This window comes from Chiloscyllium punctatum, chromosome 39 (genome assembly GCF_047496795.1).
Source record: "Chiloscyllium punctatum isolate Juve2018m chromosome 39, sChiPun1.3, whole genome shotgun sequence".
Taxonomy (NCBI): Eukaryota; Metazoa; Chordata; class Chondrichthyes; order Orectolobiformes; family Hemiscylliidae; genus Chiloscyllium; species Chiloscyllium punctatum.
The window spans coordinates 57,303,324-57,320,957 of record NC_092777.1 but is presented as its reverse complement, the minus strand read 5'-3'; the positions used below and the strand labels follow the sequence as shown (position 1 = coordinate 57,320,957).

General features: G+C 44.7%; 1 protein-coding gene across 4 annotated transcripts in view; it reads right to left on the bottom strand.

The window, feature by feature from the left end:
* Window positions 1-16,463, bottom strand: part of gnav1 (guanine nucleotide binding protein (G protein) alpha v1) — a 134,936-nt gene extending 118,473 nt beyond the window's left edge. For 3 of the 4 annotated variants that reach the window (XR_011954851.1, XM_072558785.1, XM_072558787.1), the window contains exons 1-3: window positions 16,079-16,463; window positions 15,728-15,805; window positions 10,753-10,844 (exon numbers count right to left, since the gene is read on the bottom strand). Coding sequence is in view for 3 of the 4 variants with exons in the window: in XM_072558785.1 (XP_072414886.1) it covers window positions 10,753-10,844; window positions 15,728-15,805; window positions 16,079-16,208 (300 nt within the window). In the remaining variant the exon portion in view is untranslated. The remainder of the gene's footprint in view (window positions 1-10,752; window positions 10,845-15,727; window positions 15,806-16,078) is intronic. The other variant, XM_072558786.1, reaches the window with a different exon arrangement.
* Window positions 16,464-17,634: the final 1,171 nt, after the last annotated feature.

The following is a 17,634-nucleotide window of genomic DNA, read 5'->3' as shown; positions in this document are numbered from 1 at the left end:
AGCTGCCAGAGGAAGTGGTGGAGGCTGGTATAATTGCAACATTTAAGAGGCATCTGGATGGGAATGTGAATAGAAGGGTTTAGAGGGATATGAGCTGGGTGTTGGTAAGTGAGACTAGATTGGGTTGGGATATCTGGTCAGCATGGATGAGTCAGACCAAAGAGTCTGTTTCCTTGCTGTACATGTCTATGACTCTACAAGACACTATGATTCAGGAATACTTCATTGGCAGTGAAGCACTTTGCAATAACCTGTGGTCCATAAATGCAAGTCTTTTCTTAAAGTGCATCTGATCCATTTTCCTCAATTACTCCTGTGGGAGTGAGCTCCATATTCATACTCTCTCTAGATAAAGAGGTTACCTCTCCCCTGAAGTTGACACAACATCTCTATTGTACTAACCCTTTGAGATCACTGTAAGGAAAGGCTTTTCTGTTTGATAGCTTTAATTGCTAATTTCTGATATCAATACGGCAGGGGAGTTTATAAGATAAATAATCAATTCTCACTGTCAAAAAAGACAAACATTGGAGTGCAAAAATTGGCTAGATTGAAATCCTGTTTAATCAGAGGAAGTAATTTCCTGCTGCACAGGGCACACACACAGTGTGGGAGATGTCAGCCGTGGAATGCAACCAGTAAGAGGGTGAAAGCTGCAGACTCCCTCACTATGTTACCTGCTCACACTCCCTCCACCACACAGGAGTCTGTTAGCCAGGGTGTAAGCCATTTCTTAAGAAGACTGGAGGAATCCTGTTGAGAAAGGCTAAAGATTTCATAGAGTTTAGCAGTGTGGAGACAGACACTTCTGCCCATTACGTCTGTGGTGGCCATCAAGCACCTAACTACTCTAATTCAAAGTGCGATAGTGTGCTATGGTGTTTCAAGTGCACGTCTAAATGTTTGTTAGATATTGTAATGATCCTCACCTTTACCACCATTTCTGGCAGGGAAAAGGGTGAGAGAAGGCAAGGAGGGCGGGGTGTAAAGGGAGTGGTTGAGGGTGAGGGAGGACAAGGTGGAAGTTGGATGAGTGAGGGAAAAGGGGATAAAGGAGGTTGAGGGTGGTGGATGGGGTGTAGGGAGGAAAAGGGGAGGGTTGGGTGGACAGAGGTTAAGGAGGGCAAGGGTGGGATTGAGGATGAGGAATTGTCAGGAGGGCGAGGGGGTGAGGGAATGTAGGGAAGGGAAGGGGTGAAGGGGAAAGAGTTGGGGACGCGGCGGCGGGGGGAGAAAAAGAGTAGGGGACGGCAGGGGGAGAGACAGAGTTGGGGACAGGGAGCGAGAGAAAGAGTTGGGGACGGGGGGTAGAAAGAGTTGGGGACGGGGGGGGGAAGAGAAAGAGTTGGGGACGGGGGGGGGAAGAGAAAGAGTTGGGGACGGGGGGGGGAGAGAAAGAGTTGGGAGTCGGGGAGAGAAAGAGTTGGGGACGGGGGGAGAAAAAAAAGAGTAGGGGACGGAGGGTGGGGGGAGAAAAAAAAAAGAGTTGGGGACGGGGGGGAGGGGAGAGAAAGAGTTGGGGACGGGGGGGGAGGGGAGAGAAAGAGTTGGGGACGGGGGGGGAGGGGAGAGAAAGAGTTGGGGACGGGGGGGGAGGGGAGAGAAAGAGTTGGGGACGCGGGGGGAGAAAAAAAAAGAGTAGGGGACGGAGGGTGGGGGGAGAAAAAAAAGAGTTGGGGACGGGGGGAGGGGAGAGAAAGAGTTGGGAGTCGGGGAGAGAAAGAGTTGGGGACGGGGGGAGAAAAAAAAAGAGTAGGGGACGGAGGGTGGGGGGAGAAAAAAAAGAGTTGGGGACGGGGGGGGAGGGGAGAGAAAGAGTTGGGGACGGGGGGGAGGGGAGAGAAAGAGTTGGGGACGGGGGGGAGGGGAGAGAAAGAGTTGGGGACCGTGGGAGGGGAGAGAAAGAGTTGGGGACGGGGCGACGGGGGGGAAAAAAAAAGAGTTGGGGATGGAGGTTGGCGGAGAAAAAAAAGCGTAGGGGACGGGGGGGGAAAGAGACAGAGTTGGGGAAGGGGGGTGGAGAGACAGAGTTGGGGAAAGGTGGGGGGAAGAGGAGAGAAAAAGGTGGGGACAGGGGGAGAGAAAGAGTTGGGGACGCGGCGGCAGGGGAAAAAAAGAGTTGGGGATGGAGGGTGGGGGCAGAAAAAGAGAAGGAAGGGGACGGGGAGAGAAAGAGTTGGGGACGGGGGTGGGAGGGAAGAGTAAGAGTTGAGAGGGGAAGAGAAAGATTTGGGGGACGGGGAGAGAAAGAGTTGGTGACGGCGGGGGGGGAGAGGAGAGAAAGAGTTGGGGACGAGGGGGAGGGGAGAGAAAAAGAGTTGGGGACAGGAGAGAAAGAGTTGGGGGACAGGGGGGTGGAAGAGAACGAGTTGGGGTCGGGGGGGGAAAGGGGATAGAAAGAATTGGGGTATTGGGGGGGCGGAAGGAGAGAGAGAGAGAGAGAGAGAGAGAGAGAGAGAGAGAGAGAGAGAGAGAGAGAGAGAGAGAGAGTGTTCGGGTGAGGGAGTTTTGGGAGGGCAAGGGGTAAGGAATAGAGGTGCTGCAAAAATGCAATGAATTAGTGAGGCGGAGGTGTATGGTGTCTCAATGTGACCACTTTTTGAGGGGTGAGGACCGAAAACAGTGAAAGGACACTTTCGTTTGCTTTTTGTCCTGGTATAAAAACTGCAGCTATACATTTTCACTCCTGTAGACTTCCCATTGGTGTTTGCCCCACTAACAATGCAGGGTGCTCACAGTTTCCACTTGATTTTAAACAAGAAAATGTTGTTGAAACATCCGTGAAGTTAAAAATTTAGCTTAGTAGTGGAAGACACACACACACCAACTCGATCCTCCCTCACTCATCACCAAGCTCAAGAACCTTGCAAAAAGCAGTAATCAAGCTGATTAAAGCAGCTGTTACAAGGAATGTAAAAGATGGAACATAGATCAGGCAAACTCTCAATATTCAGTTGTCTGGTTTGAATAAGGGAAACAGGATCAAACTAGTAAAAAAGGTCACACTTCGGAAACTCCTTGGATACAGAGTTGCCCAAAGTATGGAATGGATTTCCTTGGGACAAATGAAGAGGAATCTGGAGTCTTTCAGCAAATGCTGAAAATGTGTTGCTGGAAAAGCGCAGCAGGTCAGGCAGCATCCAAGAAGGAGAATCGACATTTCGGGCATGAGCCTTTCTTCCTTGAAGAAGCTCCTGCAATCCTCTTTCAGCAAATGGTTGGGTACCGAATAGGGCTACTTTAGGACCACCTGAGTGAAGGTGATGGACCGAATGGCCTTACATTGTGAGCTGCTACAACATAGACATACACTAAGGGACATGGGTCCAAGAACCAGGAATAGGAAGCTAATGCTGATATTCCTCATCAGTATGGGATCAACCAGACACTGGTTTCATTCCAGACTCACTCTTCTGTCCGTATAACTTAGCTCCATGCTTGTTAGTCCATTCACCAAGTGAACCATCAAGAGAACTAGCTTCAACCACATTTCACCTGTTATTAAAAAAAGGTCCTGTCCATTGATCAGTTTCTTTACAATGCTCTGATACCTGTGCATTCCTCCAATAGGAGTAGGCCATCCAGGCCCTGAAGCCTGCTCCACCATTCAGTAGGATCATGATTTATCTGACATTCCTCACATCCACTTTCCTGCATGTTCCCCCTAACCCTCCATTCCCTGACTGATCAAGAATCTACCTACCGATCTCAGCCTTAAATATACACAAGTACTCTGACCCCACAGCCCTCTGTGGCAAGGAGATCCAAAGACTCAACCCTCAGAAGAACTTCTTCTTCATCTCAGCCTTAAATTGGCACCCCTTTATTCGGAGACTATGCCCTCTGGTCCTAGAGTCTCCAGTGAGGGGAAATATCCTCCCAGCATTTGTCTGTCATCCCCATTAAGAATCTTATATGTTTCACTGTAGGATGCATTTTGACAAATCCACAGCTTTGGCTGCTCCATTATATGGACGAGGAACAAAGGTAGGCCCCCTTTTGAGCCCACTGATCTGAGTTTAGCCATAACTCTACATTTGTGCATCTCGCATTCACCCACTTTGTAATCAAGAATCTGCCTACCTCTGTCTTGGAGATATTGAAAGGTTCTGCATCTGCTGCCTTTCGAGGAAGGGAATTCCAAAGACTCCCAACCCTCAGAAAAAAACATTTCCTCATCTGCCTTATATAGGCGACTTCTTATTTTTAAACTCTGACCCCCAATTTCTACATTCTCCCACAAGAGGAAGCATCCAATTGGTCAAATCCCCTCACGATTTTATATGTTTCGATTAAATCACTTCTGACCATTCTAAACTCCAAGGGATAGAGTATAGCCCTTCCTCTTAAGGCAATCTGCTCATTCTAGATATTAGTCTAGTAAACCTCCTCTGAACTGCTTTCAATGCATTAACATCACAAAGGCTGTGCCTTCAGGAGTCTGGTCCACACTCCCATTACCTCTCTTCCAAATATCCCCCGAAACTTCTCCACCTCATGACATCTCTCTCTCTCTCTCTCTCTCTCTCTCTTCCCACATCCCCCCTCCCCACCCCCCCCCCCCCCCCCCACACACACACACACACTTTTACCCTAGCTCTTAAACCAAGCTTAGAGCTATGTATTCTCATATCTCTATTTGCAGCTCAGTTTCAAATTTAGTTTCCGGTAATTGTTCCTCAGCGAAGTCCAGGCATGATTTACTGTATGTATATCAGTTTTCAAACAAAGTTACCAGTTCAAATTGGCTGAAATAATTCAATTGACACAGCTCTGTGCAAGGCAGGAGGAGTGTAAACAGATGGAAGTTAGAAGGTTAATATGACTTGGAATGCTGTTGAACAAGTTCCTCAATTCCACAAATACACCAGCACATTCTGACTAATACTTAGCACAGTTACAGAGCCTCTTGTTTTTCTGTGTGGTTGTGGGGGGATTGTTGGGGGTGTGTGGGAAATGTGGTAGGAATCGGTCAGGCCCAGTCAGTCAAGAAAAACAGGTATAGTGGGATCGGGTGTTGAGTACGCAAGTTGGAGGTACAGACAGACAGACAGACAGACACACACACACACACACACACACACATGGAGAAAAACAGAGTCAGAAGATGATGTGAATTTTTTGTTCAATCTGTGAGCAGCTGACAGGTGTAGCTACCAAGTTATGATCCTTAATCCTCCCAAATCCCTGACTGTCAGCTCTTCCATACAGAGTTTGGGACTACTCCCATTAGAAATCCATTTCCACTGGTGTTGACCATTTACAGCAGAATCAGTGCCGTACGGCCCAATTTCCACACTGTAGGGAAAGGTGACTAACCCTGGTGGGAAAAAAACAAATTATTCAGTCTCAGTTGAAAGATCTAATCCCTCACAGATCAAAGTGGGGGATGTGGGGGTTTTAGGGAGGGAGGGTGGTGGTGCCATTGGTGAGGGACTTGAGTTGGGGCACACAAGTGGGAGACAGTGAAGAGAGGGAGGAGGAACGATAGTGAAAAGCCATTTCCCTCTTTTTATCCCAGAAGAGCAATGTAAAGGCATGGGAGTAAAGAATTCAAGAGGGAAATCTTCACCCAGAAACTGGCAAGAATGTGGATGCCATTACATAGTGGACAGGTGAAGTGAAAAGTATACAGTAAATACATTTAAAGCTGGGTAAAGGGAAAGCAGAGAAGCTAATAAAGGGAAGGTGAAGCAGAGTAGAGAAACCTGCTGGACAGCATCAACAATGATAGAGGCTGGTTACATCAAACAATCTGTCTGCCTGTCCCGAAAATTCCATGGAACTACATTCAAGAGCCATACTGAATGAGCCAGCTCCATCATTGATGATCGAATCACTTCCCTTTAGAAGCTCACAAAACATTTCAAAGCAGCAGATTAGCCACTGAAACAACCACAGCTCCCCCCACTCCCCCAGCTTGTTCTCCCCCTACCTATTCATCACTAGCAATTCATAAAGCTGCTACAGCAGGCCAGGGATTAAAAAGGATTGTGTTTCTGGTTTGCTGATTTGCATTCCCATGACTGGACAAATGCAGCTAGAGGAAGCCAGCTTTGTCCACGGCAGCAGTGGGGAGTCAGAACATGAGAAGGCCAGGGAGCAGGCCATTCAGCCCCTTGACTCTACTGTGTCATTCAAAACGATCACAGCTGATCTCATCTCTGCCTTAAGTCCACTTCCCTGCCCACTCTCCATAATTTTTTAGCCCATTACTCATTTAAAAAAAAAACTAACAGAGCATTCTTTTTTTTTAAAAAAGAAAAGCTTAGGTCCAGAATGGAGAAAATGGGATGGCACAGTGGCTTAGTGGTTAGCACTGCTGCCTCACAGCACAGCGCCAGGGACCTGGGTTCGATTCCACCCTCAGGCAACTGTCTGTGTGGAGTTTGTACATTCTCCCAGTGTCTGCGTGAGTTTCCTTCCACAATCCAAAGATGTGCAGGTCAGGTGAATTGGCCATGCTAAATTGTCCATAGTGTTAGGTCCATTAGTCAGGGATAAATGTAGGGTAAGGGAATGGGTCTGGGTGGAGGGTTGGTATGAACTTGTTGGGATGAAGGGCCTGTTTCTACACTGTAGGAATTCTAATTCTAAAAAAAATGCAGCAGCCCAAATAGGCACAGCAAGATCTCCCATACAGTAGTTGAGATAATGACCAGATAATCTGGGCAGTGGGTAAATATTGGCCAGGGTTGCTCACAGTAGACAAGAGAATTAAGATATCCAAGGGGTGCAGTATTCTGCTTTCAATGTCCTTTAAGGCTACATGCTGTAATTGCTATATCTTCCCAGGGGGAAATTATCCACTTTTGATCTCGGGCAGACATCCAAGTCAATTAGAAAAGGTCAGAATGGCTGTTCGCAATTTCTCGGTTTCAAACATTGACTCCTGAAGTTAATCAGAAACTGAACTTTTGTTGCTGCAAGATTTTCCTTACAGATTTTTTTTTAAAAACAGCTTTTCAAACAAAATCCTGACAGATATTTACTTATGCAACAAGGAGACAGATAAATGTCAAGACAGTTAGCAGGCACAGCTGGGATCTGTGAAGCACAGCAGACCAAGCTGTACATGTACTGAACCTACTGCAGCACAGGTTGTTAACCTACACATATTTCTTTGGGATCACGCCTTACACCAAATCATGAAAAGATCTCTGCTAGTGCTCTCTGCATTATTTCCAACTGCACAATTTGAAAAGAAAATGATTCTTCTGAAACGATTACATTTTTGATTTTAAATAAAAAAGTTATTTTGAATGCAATGTTTTGGGATTTAAGTAGTTTGTTTGTTACAAAGCCAGGTATTGCCATATACATATTCCTTACAAAGATACAATAGTTCCATGTGCCTCGCTCCAGTTCTTGCACCTTAGGTTTTTTTAAAAATCTTTTCCCTTTCACCCTAAACCTATGCTCTCTAGTAACGGACTCCCCCACCCCAGGGGGAGACAGACAGACACACACACATACGCACACACCTGCTGGGAGTCAGGAATTTGGAATGAGGTCTTGAAAAGAACAAAAAAAAAATCAAATCAATTATAAACAAACCAAGTTAGTATTTCCTCCAGGCCTGCCACCACTCCCCCCAACCCCACTCCACCACCCCAAACCCATACAGATTTGGACTCTTATATACTTCAGAACCACATCTGATTTGCTGAGAGCTGTCAATAGGTTACATATATATAAAAAAAGAACAAATCATTCACCCCTTCAATTAGATGGTACCTCTATTCCATTTACTGCACTTCCCCTTAGACATGTTCAATTTTAAAGGGGCTGACTTGCAGAATTCCCCATTCTTCTCACCTCAGGGAATGCCAATTAGCTTTATGCAAACCTATCTATCTGCCATTCTTTTACCCACTCACTTACTCTGTCTATTTGCCACAGTAATCCATTGTGCCTCCTAACTCAGTGACATTTGCAAACATAGACACAAAACTCTGTTCTTTCATAATGTAAAACCTTGAGGACTGGTATCATCATGGGGATTCTGCATGTAAACCCTCAGAGGGCCAGGATCTAGAATTTTAATGTAACATTCCTTGAAAGTGGAGTCACAGATAGGATAGGATAGGCTAGCGAAGGCAGCGTTTGGTATGCTTTCCTTTATTGGTCAGAGTATTGAGTACAGGACTTGGGAGGTCATGTTGCGGCTGTACAGGGCATTGGTTAGGCCACTTTTGGAATATTGCGTGCAGTTCTGGTCTCCCTCCTATTGGAAGGATGTTGTGAAACTTGAAAGGGTTCAGAAAAGATTTACAAGGATTTTGCCAGAGTTGGAGGATTTGAGCTATAGGGAGGGGCTGAACAGGCTGGGGCTGTTTTCCCTGGAGCGTCGGAGGCTGAGGGGTGACCTTATAGAGGTTTATAAATCATAAGGGGTGTGGATAGGGTAAATAGACAACGCCTTTTCCCTGGGGTGGGGGAGTCCGTTACTAGAGAGCATAGGTTTAGGGTGAAAGGGAAAAGATTTTTTAAAAAACCTAAGGGGCAACCTTTTCACACAGAGGGTGGTACATGTATGGAATAAGCAGCCAGAGGAAGTGGTGGTACAATTACAACATTGAAAAGGCATCTGGGTGGATATATGAATAGGAAGGATTTAGAGGAATATGGGCCAAGTGCTGGCAAATGGAACTAGATTAGGTTAGGATATCTGGTTGGCATGGGCAAGTTGGACTGAAGGGTCTATTTCTGTGCTGTACATCTCTATGATTATATGACCTGAACTGGATTCTGACCAGGATCTATAGAATTGGAAGCATCATCTCCTTTTTATTGTATTCCAATCATCACCAAATAAAGACCAATATTCTATTAGCATTTTTGCACAGTTTACTTTTTTGTTTGCATACATGAGTACCCAAATCTCTTTACCCTTAAACACCTCCTAGTCTCATAGCATGAAGTAAATATTCCAGTTTGGCATCGTCAGATCCATACTGGAAGACATTACAATTCACCACATTGAATATTATACCCGTCTGTGGCTGGATCCATTCACTTATTCTACATCTCTCAATCACTTACTGTGGCTTTAACTCAGTGTCATTGGAAATTTGGATAGACAATTCAATTCCTTGAGCCAAGTCATAAATATATAGATGTGGTGGTGGTGGTAGCCCAAGAGCTCACTCAAGTGCTTGAGGACACAGAAGAAACTTTTCTATATATAAAAAAGTAAATGAGTGACACACGCTTCAAAATAATAAATAAACATAACATATGCTCTTTGTCTACTCCCTCAGATAGGGACATTGAGGAGGTAGAGAGTAAAGGAGTGCACAATTTAAAAGTGAGAGAAAACTGCAGTCACCATAGACCCCCATAACATTCCAACAACTGCAGGAAGTTGCACAACATCCTGACTCTGATCAATTGCTGAGGAGATGAAGCAGCTCATAGGAGACACACCAACTAAATTGGGGGAAATTCATTGATGCAGCTCCAAGCTTTATAGGGACAACAATATTCCAATTTATTCAACACCAAAAAACATTTGTCAGTTTTCAAATACAAGGCATGAAGAAACAATGTCAATGATGTAAAAACAGGCTTGGAGAACCACTTCTGATGAAAATCAACAAAACTATTAAGTCTCTGCTTCACAATACAGAGGACAAGCCACAACCTTGTTCCACTCCCCAGTGAACGATGATTCATTCCCCTCGATCCTGCAGACAGACAAGAAAGTTCACACAATGCAATAAACTAGGGACTCTCCCCTGGTCTGTGCATTGGATAAGCTTCTATTTGGAAATGGAAATTTTGGACAAACTAATCACAGACATTATTGATATATTAAATTCCCAACACCCTTCCTTTGAAAGATAATGAGAACTTTAAGATACTGGTCAGCAACATCCAATTTCATTCACAGTAACCAGCTGACAAGTATTTTTTTCCATCTCATTGCAAACTTGTACAGTGAATTGTGGAACTAATAATTAGCATTAAACCTAGTGCGTACATTTCATTTAAATTTTATTATCGAAGAGGAGTAACTTATTGTTTTAATCAGACATAACTAACTGTAAAAGCATCAATTATTACACCAGTGTGATAACCAGCCCAGGTTTTAACGTTTGGTGAACTGGCTCCAAAATGAAAAGGGAACACTGAAGAAAGACAGGGAATAACAATATATTTGAGACAATATCCCTTTAGATTAGATTAGATTACTTACAGTGTGGAAACAGGCCCTTCGGCCCAACAAGTCCACACCGCCCCGCCGAAGCGCAACCCACCCATACCCCTACATCCACCCCTTACCTAACACTACGGGCAATTTAGCATGGCCAATTCACCTGCACATCTTTGGAGTGTGGGAGGAAACCGGAGCACCCGGAGGAAACCCACGCAGACACGGGGAGAATGTGCAAACTCCACACAGTCAGTCGCCTGAGGCGGGAATTGAACCCGGGTCTCTGGCGCTGTGAGGCAGCAGTGCTAACCACTGTGCCACCGTGCCGCCAATCTTTAATCTTGCTGATTTACACAAACAGTTTTGGACCTTCTTTGCCAAAAAAGGTGATGGAAGCAGTCTTTGAATATTTTCAAAGCAAAAGTGGATAAGCAAGGTGTAAAAGGTTATAGGGTAGTTGGGAATGTGAATTGTGGCTACAATTAGATTAGACATTATCTGATTGAATGGCAGAGCATGATCAAGGGGCTGAATGGCCTACTCCTTCTCTTTGGTCAATTCAACTTTTAACAATTAAACTTTTTGAAAATTACCTTGAAACTTATAAGTTCTTCTTCAGTGAAACCATGACTGTGAATAATCTTCATTTGTTTTACCAATGTACTCTTCCCACTCTCGGCTGCACCTGGAACATGGAACACAAGACTGTCACAAATAGGAAGAGAAGTCAGCCCTCAATCCTGATCAGTCACAAACAAGATATTCAACTGCAACAGTTCAGCACAATATCTGTCTCAGGTCAGCTGCAGGGCTCCAGTGAGGCTCAATACAAGACAGACAAACAACACCTTGGGACATTTAAGACTTTAGGATGCAACATCAGGTTTATCAACTTTAGAGCATAAACACCTCTTTCCATGTCTATTACCTACCATACACTCCAGGTCCTGTGGCTTTAAGTGCAGCCAACCCATTTACAAGAACTCACAGTCCCCATTATTAGCTCTCCAGCTTTTTTTCTTCCCGAGCTTACTATCAACAATCTCTTTGTCTGCCTATCCTCTTTATCTCCCTCGTAGAGTCATAGAGATGTACAGCATAGAAACAGGTCCTTCGGTCCAACCCATCCATGCCGACCAGATATCCCAACCCAATCTAGTCCCACTTGCCAGCACCCGGGCCATATGCCTCCAAACCCTTCCTATTCATATACCCATCCAAATGCCTCTTAAATGTTGCAATCGTACCAGCCTCCACCACTTCCTCTGGCAGCTCATTCCATACAAGTACCACCCTCTGTGTGAAAAAGTTGCCCCTTAGGTCTCTATTATATCTTTCCCCTTTCACCCTAAATCTATGCCTTCTAGTTCTGGACTCCCCGACACCAGGGAAAAGACTTTGCCTATTTATCCTATCCATGCCCCTCATAATTTTATAAACCTCTATAAGGTCACCCCTCAGCTTCTGACGCTCCAGGGAAAACAGCCCCAGCCTGTTCAGCCTCTCCCTGTAGCTCAATTTCTCCAACGCTGGCAACATCCTTGTAAATCTTTTCTGAACCCTTTCAAGTTTCACAACATCTTTCAGATAGGAAGGAGACCAGAATTGCATGCAATATTCCAAAAGTGGCCTAACCAATGCCCTGTACAGCCGCAACATGACCTCCCAACTCCTGTACTCAATACTCTGACCAATAAAGGAAAACATACCAAACGCCTCCTTCACTATCCTATCTACCTGCGACTCCACTTTTAAGGAGCTATGAACTTGCACTCCAAGGTCTTTTTGTTCAGCAACACTCTCTAGGATCTTACCATTAAGTGTATAAGTCCTGCTAAGATTTGCTTTCCCAAAATGCAGCACCCCGCATTTAACTAAATTAAACTCCATCTGCCACTTCTCAGCTCATTGACCCATCTTTTCAAGATCCTGTTGTAATCTGAGGTAACCCTCTTCGCTGTCCACTACACCTCCAATTTTGGTGTCATCTGCAAACTTACTAACTGTACCTCTTATGCTCGCATCCAAATCATTTACGTAAAGGACAAAAATAGAGGACCTAGCACCGATCCTTGTGGCACTCCACTGGTCACAGGCCTCCAGTCTGAAAAGCAACCCTCCACCACTACCCTCTGTCTTCTACTTTTGAGCCAGTTCTGTATCCAAATACTAGTTCTCCCTGTATTCCGTGAAATCTAACCTTGCTAATCAGTCTCCCATGGGGAACCTTGTCGAATGCCTTACTGAAGTCCATATAGATCACATCTACCGCTCTGCCCTCATCAATCCTCTTTGTTACTTCGTCAAAAAACTCAATTAAGTTTGTGAGACATGATTTCCCACGCACAAAGCCATGTTGACTATCCCTAATCCGTCCTTGCCTTTCCAAATACATGTACATCCTGTCCCTCAGGATTCCCTGCAACAACTTGCCCACCACCGAAGTCAGGCTCACTAGTCTATAGTTCCCTGGCTTGTCCTTACCACCCTTCTTAAACAGTCTCTCTCTCTCTCTCTCCATTTATTACCCACTCATTTCACACCCCCAGCCTCCCCATCATCAGCATATTTTCCCCCTCACCTAGTTGCTTTCAGTTTTGGTTTTGAAATATTAGCTTTTTTTTCCCCTTCACAGATGCTGCTAGATCAACTGAGTTGCTCCTGCTTCTGTTTGTTACAATATCCCTAGTTTCCTTAAAACTCAAAGCTCCAAGTTAATAGTTCATTTGGAGAAGACAGCTCTAAGATTCCACAACAGATTCATTTTTAAAGATCATGACAGTTTTCAACATTTTAGTTTCAAAAATCTCTCATTTGTAAAACATCTTTAAGACTAAAACTTGAGGAATATAGGAGTTGTTGACATTTTCTGAATTCTGCTGACAATGAGCCTGGTGGTTTGGTTTGTAACAATTAAAGTTGATGGCAGAGGGGCAGGATGTCTGATTGGGAAGAAAGTACAAGATACTCTCACCTGTAAAGAACAGTCTGAGCAGCTGTGCAAGAGCGACAGAGATGCTAGGAATGTCAAGTTTTGTGAATAGTTACACTTTAAACTGTCCACTTAATTTCAAGGTAGAATGGAGTTGGAATAAACATTTCTACCAGGAAACGAGGTCCATGTGATTGATGATGCCATGGATACAGGCTGAGTGGGGAAGAGAACATAAGAAGCCATTAGATCTCAGGTTTTCTTAAAGGGTTTATAAAATCATGAGGGGCATGGATAGGGTAAATAGGCAAAGTCTTTTCTCTGGGGTGGGAGAGTCCAGAACTAGAGGGCATTGGTTTAGGGTGAGAGGGGAAAAAATTTAAAAGGGATCTAAGGGGCAACCTTTCCACACAGAGGGTAGTGTGTGCATGGAATGAGCTGCCACAGGAAGTGGAGGAGGCTGGTACAATTACAACATTTAAAAGGCATATGGACAGGTATATGAATAGGAAGGGTTTGAGAGGGATATTGGCCAAGTGCTAGCAAATGGGAGTAGATTAGGTTAAGATATCTGGTCTGCATGGACAAGTTGGACTGAAGGGTCTTTGTCTGTACCGTCTATCTCTATGACTCGATGACACCACTGAACCTCAGACAGGGTCAGTCTGCAAGATTCTGAGAGACAGACAGAGACAGAGGTTGCAATGAATTCTTAGTGTGGGAAGCATTCAATGTCAGGTTCCATCTGTTCTTGAAACCTTCTAGCAACTCAACCAATGTGCCCACTCCTCAGGAACTAGCCTAGCCATTGGCTATTTGGCCACCACAACACAGGATCGTTGTGCCCACATCTGATATTGTAGATTTTGTGTGAGGGGTTGATGGCTATATTCAAAAGATGAAAGCTTCCCAACATGACAACTTTTCCAGATCCAATGGCTCATCTGAGATGGCCTGAATCAGCACAGAATGGGGATCAAATCTAAGATGTTGCTAGTTTGTAATTAGTGAACAATTCGGTTGACTCTTCCAGCACAACTGCAACCTACGGAATATGCAGAAGTGATGGCTCTCAGACAATTGCCAACATGTCATAAATGATGTTCACCCAAAAGGGACTTGCAAGGTGAAGGAGATAGCTGTAGAAGCTGCTCAGGAGATAGGATTAGGAAAATAAATGCAAAGATCTGCAGATTCTGGAGATCCAAAACCAAAACAGAAATTGTTGGAGAAACTCAGCATGTCTAGCAGCATTTGTGGAGAGGGAAACAGAATTAATGTTTTGACTGAGTCAATTCAAGCCAGAATGTCCTGATGAAGGGTCACTGGACGCAGAATGTTAACTCTTTTCTCTTCCTTCTGCAGATGTTGCCAGACCTGCTGAGTTTCTCCAGCAATTTCAGTTTTTGTCAGGATTAGGAAAATTCTGATCTCTGTCTAGATTAGAGTGGTGCTGGAAAAGCACAGCAGATCAGGCAGCATCCAAGGAACGGCACGGTGGGCGGCATCCATGGGCAGCACGGTGGCACAGTGGTTAGCACTGCTGCCTCACAGCGCCGGAGACCCGGGTTCAATTCCCACCTCAGACGACTGACTGTGTGGAGTTTGCACGTTCTCCCAGTGTCTGCGTGGGTTTCCTCCGGGTGCTCCGGTTTCCTCCCACAGTCCAAAGATGTGCAGGTTAGGTGAACTGGCCATGTTAAATTGCCCGTAGTGTTAGGTAAGGGGTCGATGTAGATGTAGGGGTATGGGTGGGTACGCTTCGGCGGGGCGGTGTGGACTTGTTGGGCTGAAGGGCCTGTTTCCACACTGTAAGTAATCTAATCTAATCTAATCTAAACAGTAAATCAATGTTTCAGGCATCCCGGAGGCTCCCTGCCTCATTCCTGATGAAAGGCTTTTGCCCGAAACCTCGATTTTCCTGCTCCTCGGATGCTGCCTGACCTGCTGTGCTTTTCCAGCACCACTCTAATCTTGACTCTGATCTCCAGCGTCTGCAGTCCTCACTTTCACCTAAATCATAATCTCTGTCAATCAGAGGACAATACTCTAATACACACAAACCTGTTGTAAGGATTTTTAATGTTTGCAACTTATTCAGATACTCTTGGCCTTTCCTTCAACACCATTGGTTTGTACTTAATTTCAGTGATTTATTTGCTATTAGGCAATAAACGTCTTCAAACAAAGTAGAAGATCAGACAGAATTTAACAGACAAAGCCACTGTAATTTTTCCCACCCAGTTTCATTTTGGCCACTTTGAGCGTTTTGGATGTAGACTTCATTGTCTATGCTCTTTATCACCACGTACAGCCAGTGGGATTAAAATAGTCATGCGTAATAAGTAGTTCTGTGCAGTGGTTAGAGGAGGACACAATTTTTTCACTTCAGCCTCACAGTGCGAGGAGTCAGTTACGCTCTGCAGAGCGCTGCTGTTTGCTGAATGTTTAATGGGACAGACAAAGGGTCTCATTATTTACTGATTTTTTTTGTATTTTTTAAAAAAAATACACAAGTCTAACACAATCTGTTTTTCAAAAAAGATACAATTTGGACCCAAATCGAAAGAAACGGTTAGCGACATTTTGTTTAAAACAATATGGATATTTATCAAATATCAAGAAAAGGAACTCACAGGGACACTCCACTGGAACATGTCCATTGGTGCTCCCGAAAGTCCTCCACCTAGTAACTAGCTCAAAAGCAGCACGCACTGTTATTTAAACACAGGGAGATAGTTCGCATTTACACACTGAATGCAAAAAAAATCAATCCGAACATGCAGCTGACAACAGGACTTCCAGTTTTGTTTTGAAGGGGAGAAAAGTTCATTAAACATTTTAGGCAATTCTAATCATTTATCTGTGAGGAGCAAATCAAAACGTGTAACTTGATAATTAAGAAACAGCCGGGTAACCAGCTCAGGTGAATTTCTCCTTCAGTCACAACTCGCGTAGAAGGGAAAAGAGTAAAATCTGTTACTGACCCAACAGCAGGATCTTCACCATGTTCTGCTCCTGCTTGGCACATTCACAGAGTACACGGTCAATCTTCTCACTGCGGAGTCGCGCCTGTCGCTCCTCGGCTGTACTCTCGGATCCCAGGCACAATCCCATCTCCGCCGACCATTTCTTTCAAGGTGGGAGAGTGTGTGTGAGAGAGAGAGAGAGATAGATAGAAGTGGGGGGGAGCTGAAGCAGACTCAGAATGAAGGGGAATAAACCAAGCGGGGGAACATCACTCCAGCTTCCCTCTCACTCACACGTGTCCCAGAACAAACTTTCTCCTCCCTGCAGAAAGTTTAAAGCGCTGACTCTATAGTTACAGAGAGAGATAGACAGACAGGGCAATCTCTAGCACATGGCAGAGGAAATGACGTCTGCTTTTAAGGCAGTTTCTCAGTTTGGACCAACTGGTTTGCAAACTAATATTCGTCATTTTAGCATTTTTGGTGAGAACTTAGTGCAAGCCTAACGAATCAATTTGTTTTCTTTTTATATTGATTGTCTCCCTACTGTACTTTAAGGATATCAGTGCTCTCTGGAAATCAGAATATAAAATATTCTCAGACATTCTTCCTCCTTCCCACTGGCACTTTGGGTTTCATCAATGGGTGCCTAACCGTTCCAGAACGTGGTTTATTGATAAAATCCCAAGGGTAAATTCCAATACCCACTTCCCCCAAATTCCAAAAATGGGACTGTCAGTGAAGGGGCATACCAATCCCATTGGCATCTGGGAGTCACTAGTCCTTAGCATATCACTATTTAGGCAAAAGTACTTCTTTAAAAAAATCGGAGTCCCACTTTTATTGTGTAGTTTGATGCAACACTACAAGGTTGGGTTAAAGTCACACTGTGAAGATGGCAAAGCCAGTCTTAGATTCCAAAGTATTTATTATGCATTAATACTAAAGTGTGCTTTACAGGGCAGATTTCAAACCTTACCCACTCTTTCTAGGTATTATTGCAAAGTTGTTCCGTGCTCTGAAGGCCCTTATCCTCCAATAAACCCACTTGACAGTCAAGTATGGTGCAATTGTCAAGTGGCCAAACAGATTGAGTAAATTCTTGCAATACCCACCAACTGCAGGAGATACTCCTGTCAACTGAGTGATGGAAGAAATGACCGAGCTTCTGCCATCACTCTCTGTAGCTCCAGACTGTGATGTGGGAGGACCTGAGCTCCCTGAGGGGACTGAGACACATCACCACTAATAACATGTCTCAATGAGATGTGGTAGCAGCCATTCCCAAGGGAACACAGCCTCAGTGCACACAGTATTATGGTGAGGCTGCTGGAGAGTGGATGTGATCAGAAACCATCAGCAGAGGTTTACAGACAGTGAGCAGTAAGAGGCAGCACAGAAAGGCGAAGGATGTCCCCGGACACTGGGGTGGGGTTGGTCACAGCAGCTCAGCTGGAGTTAGTGAAACCAAAACTTCTTGGTAAGTCCCAGGCTCTAGGGGAGGGTGATGTTGATTCCACCACTACCATGGATGCAGCCTCAGCCACAGACTGTCAGGGCTCCACCTCCCTCTG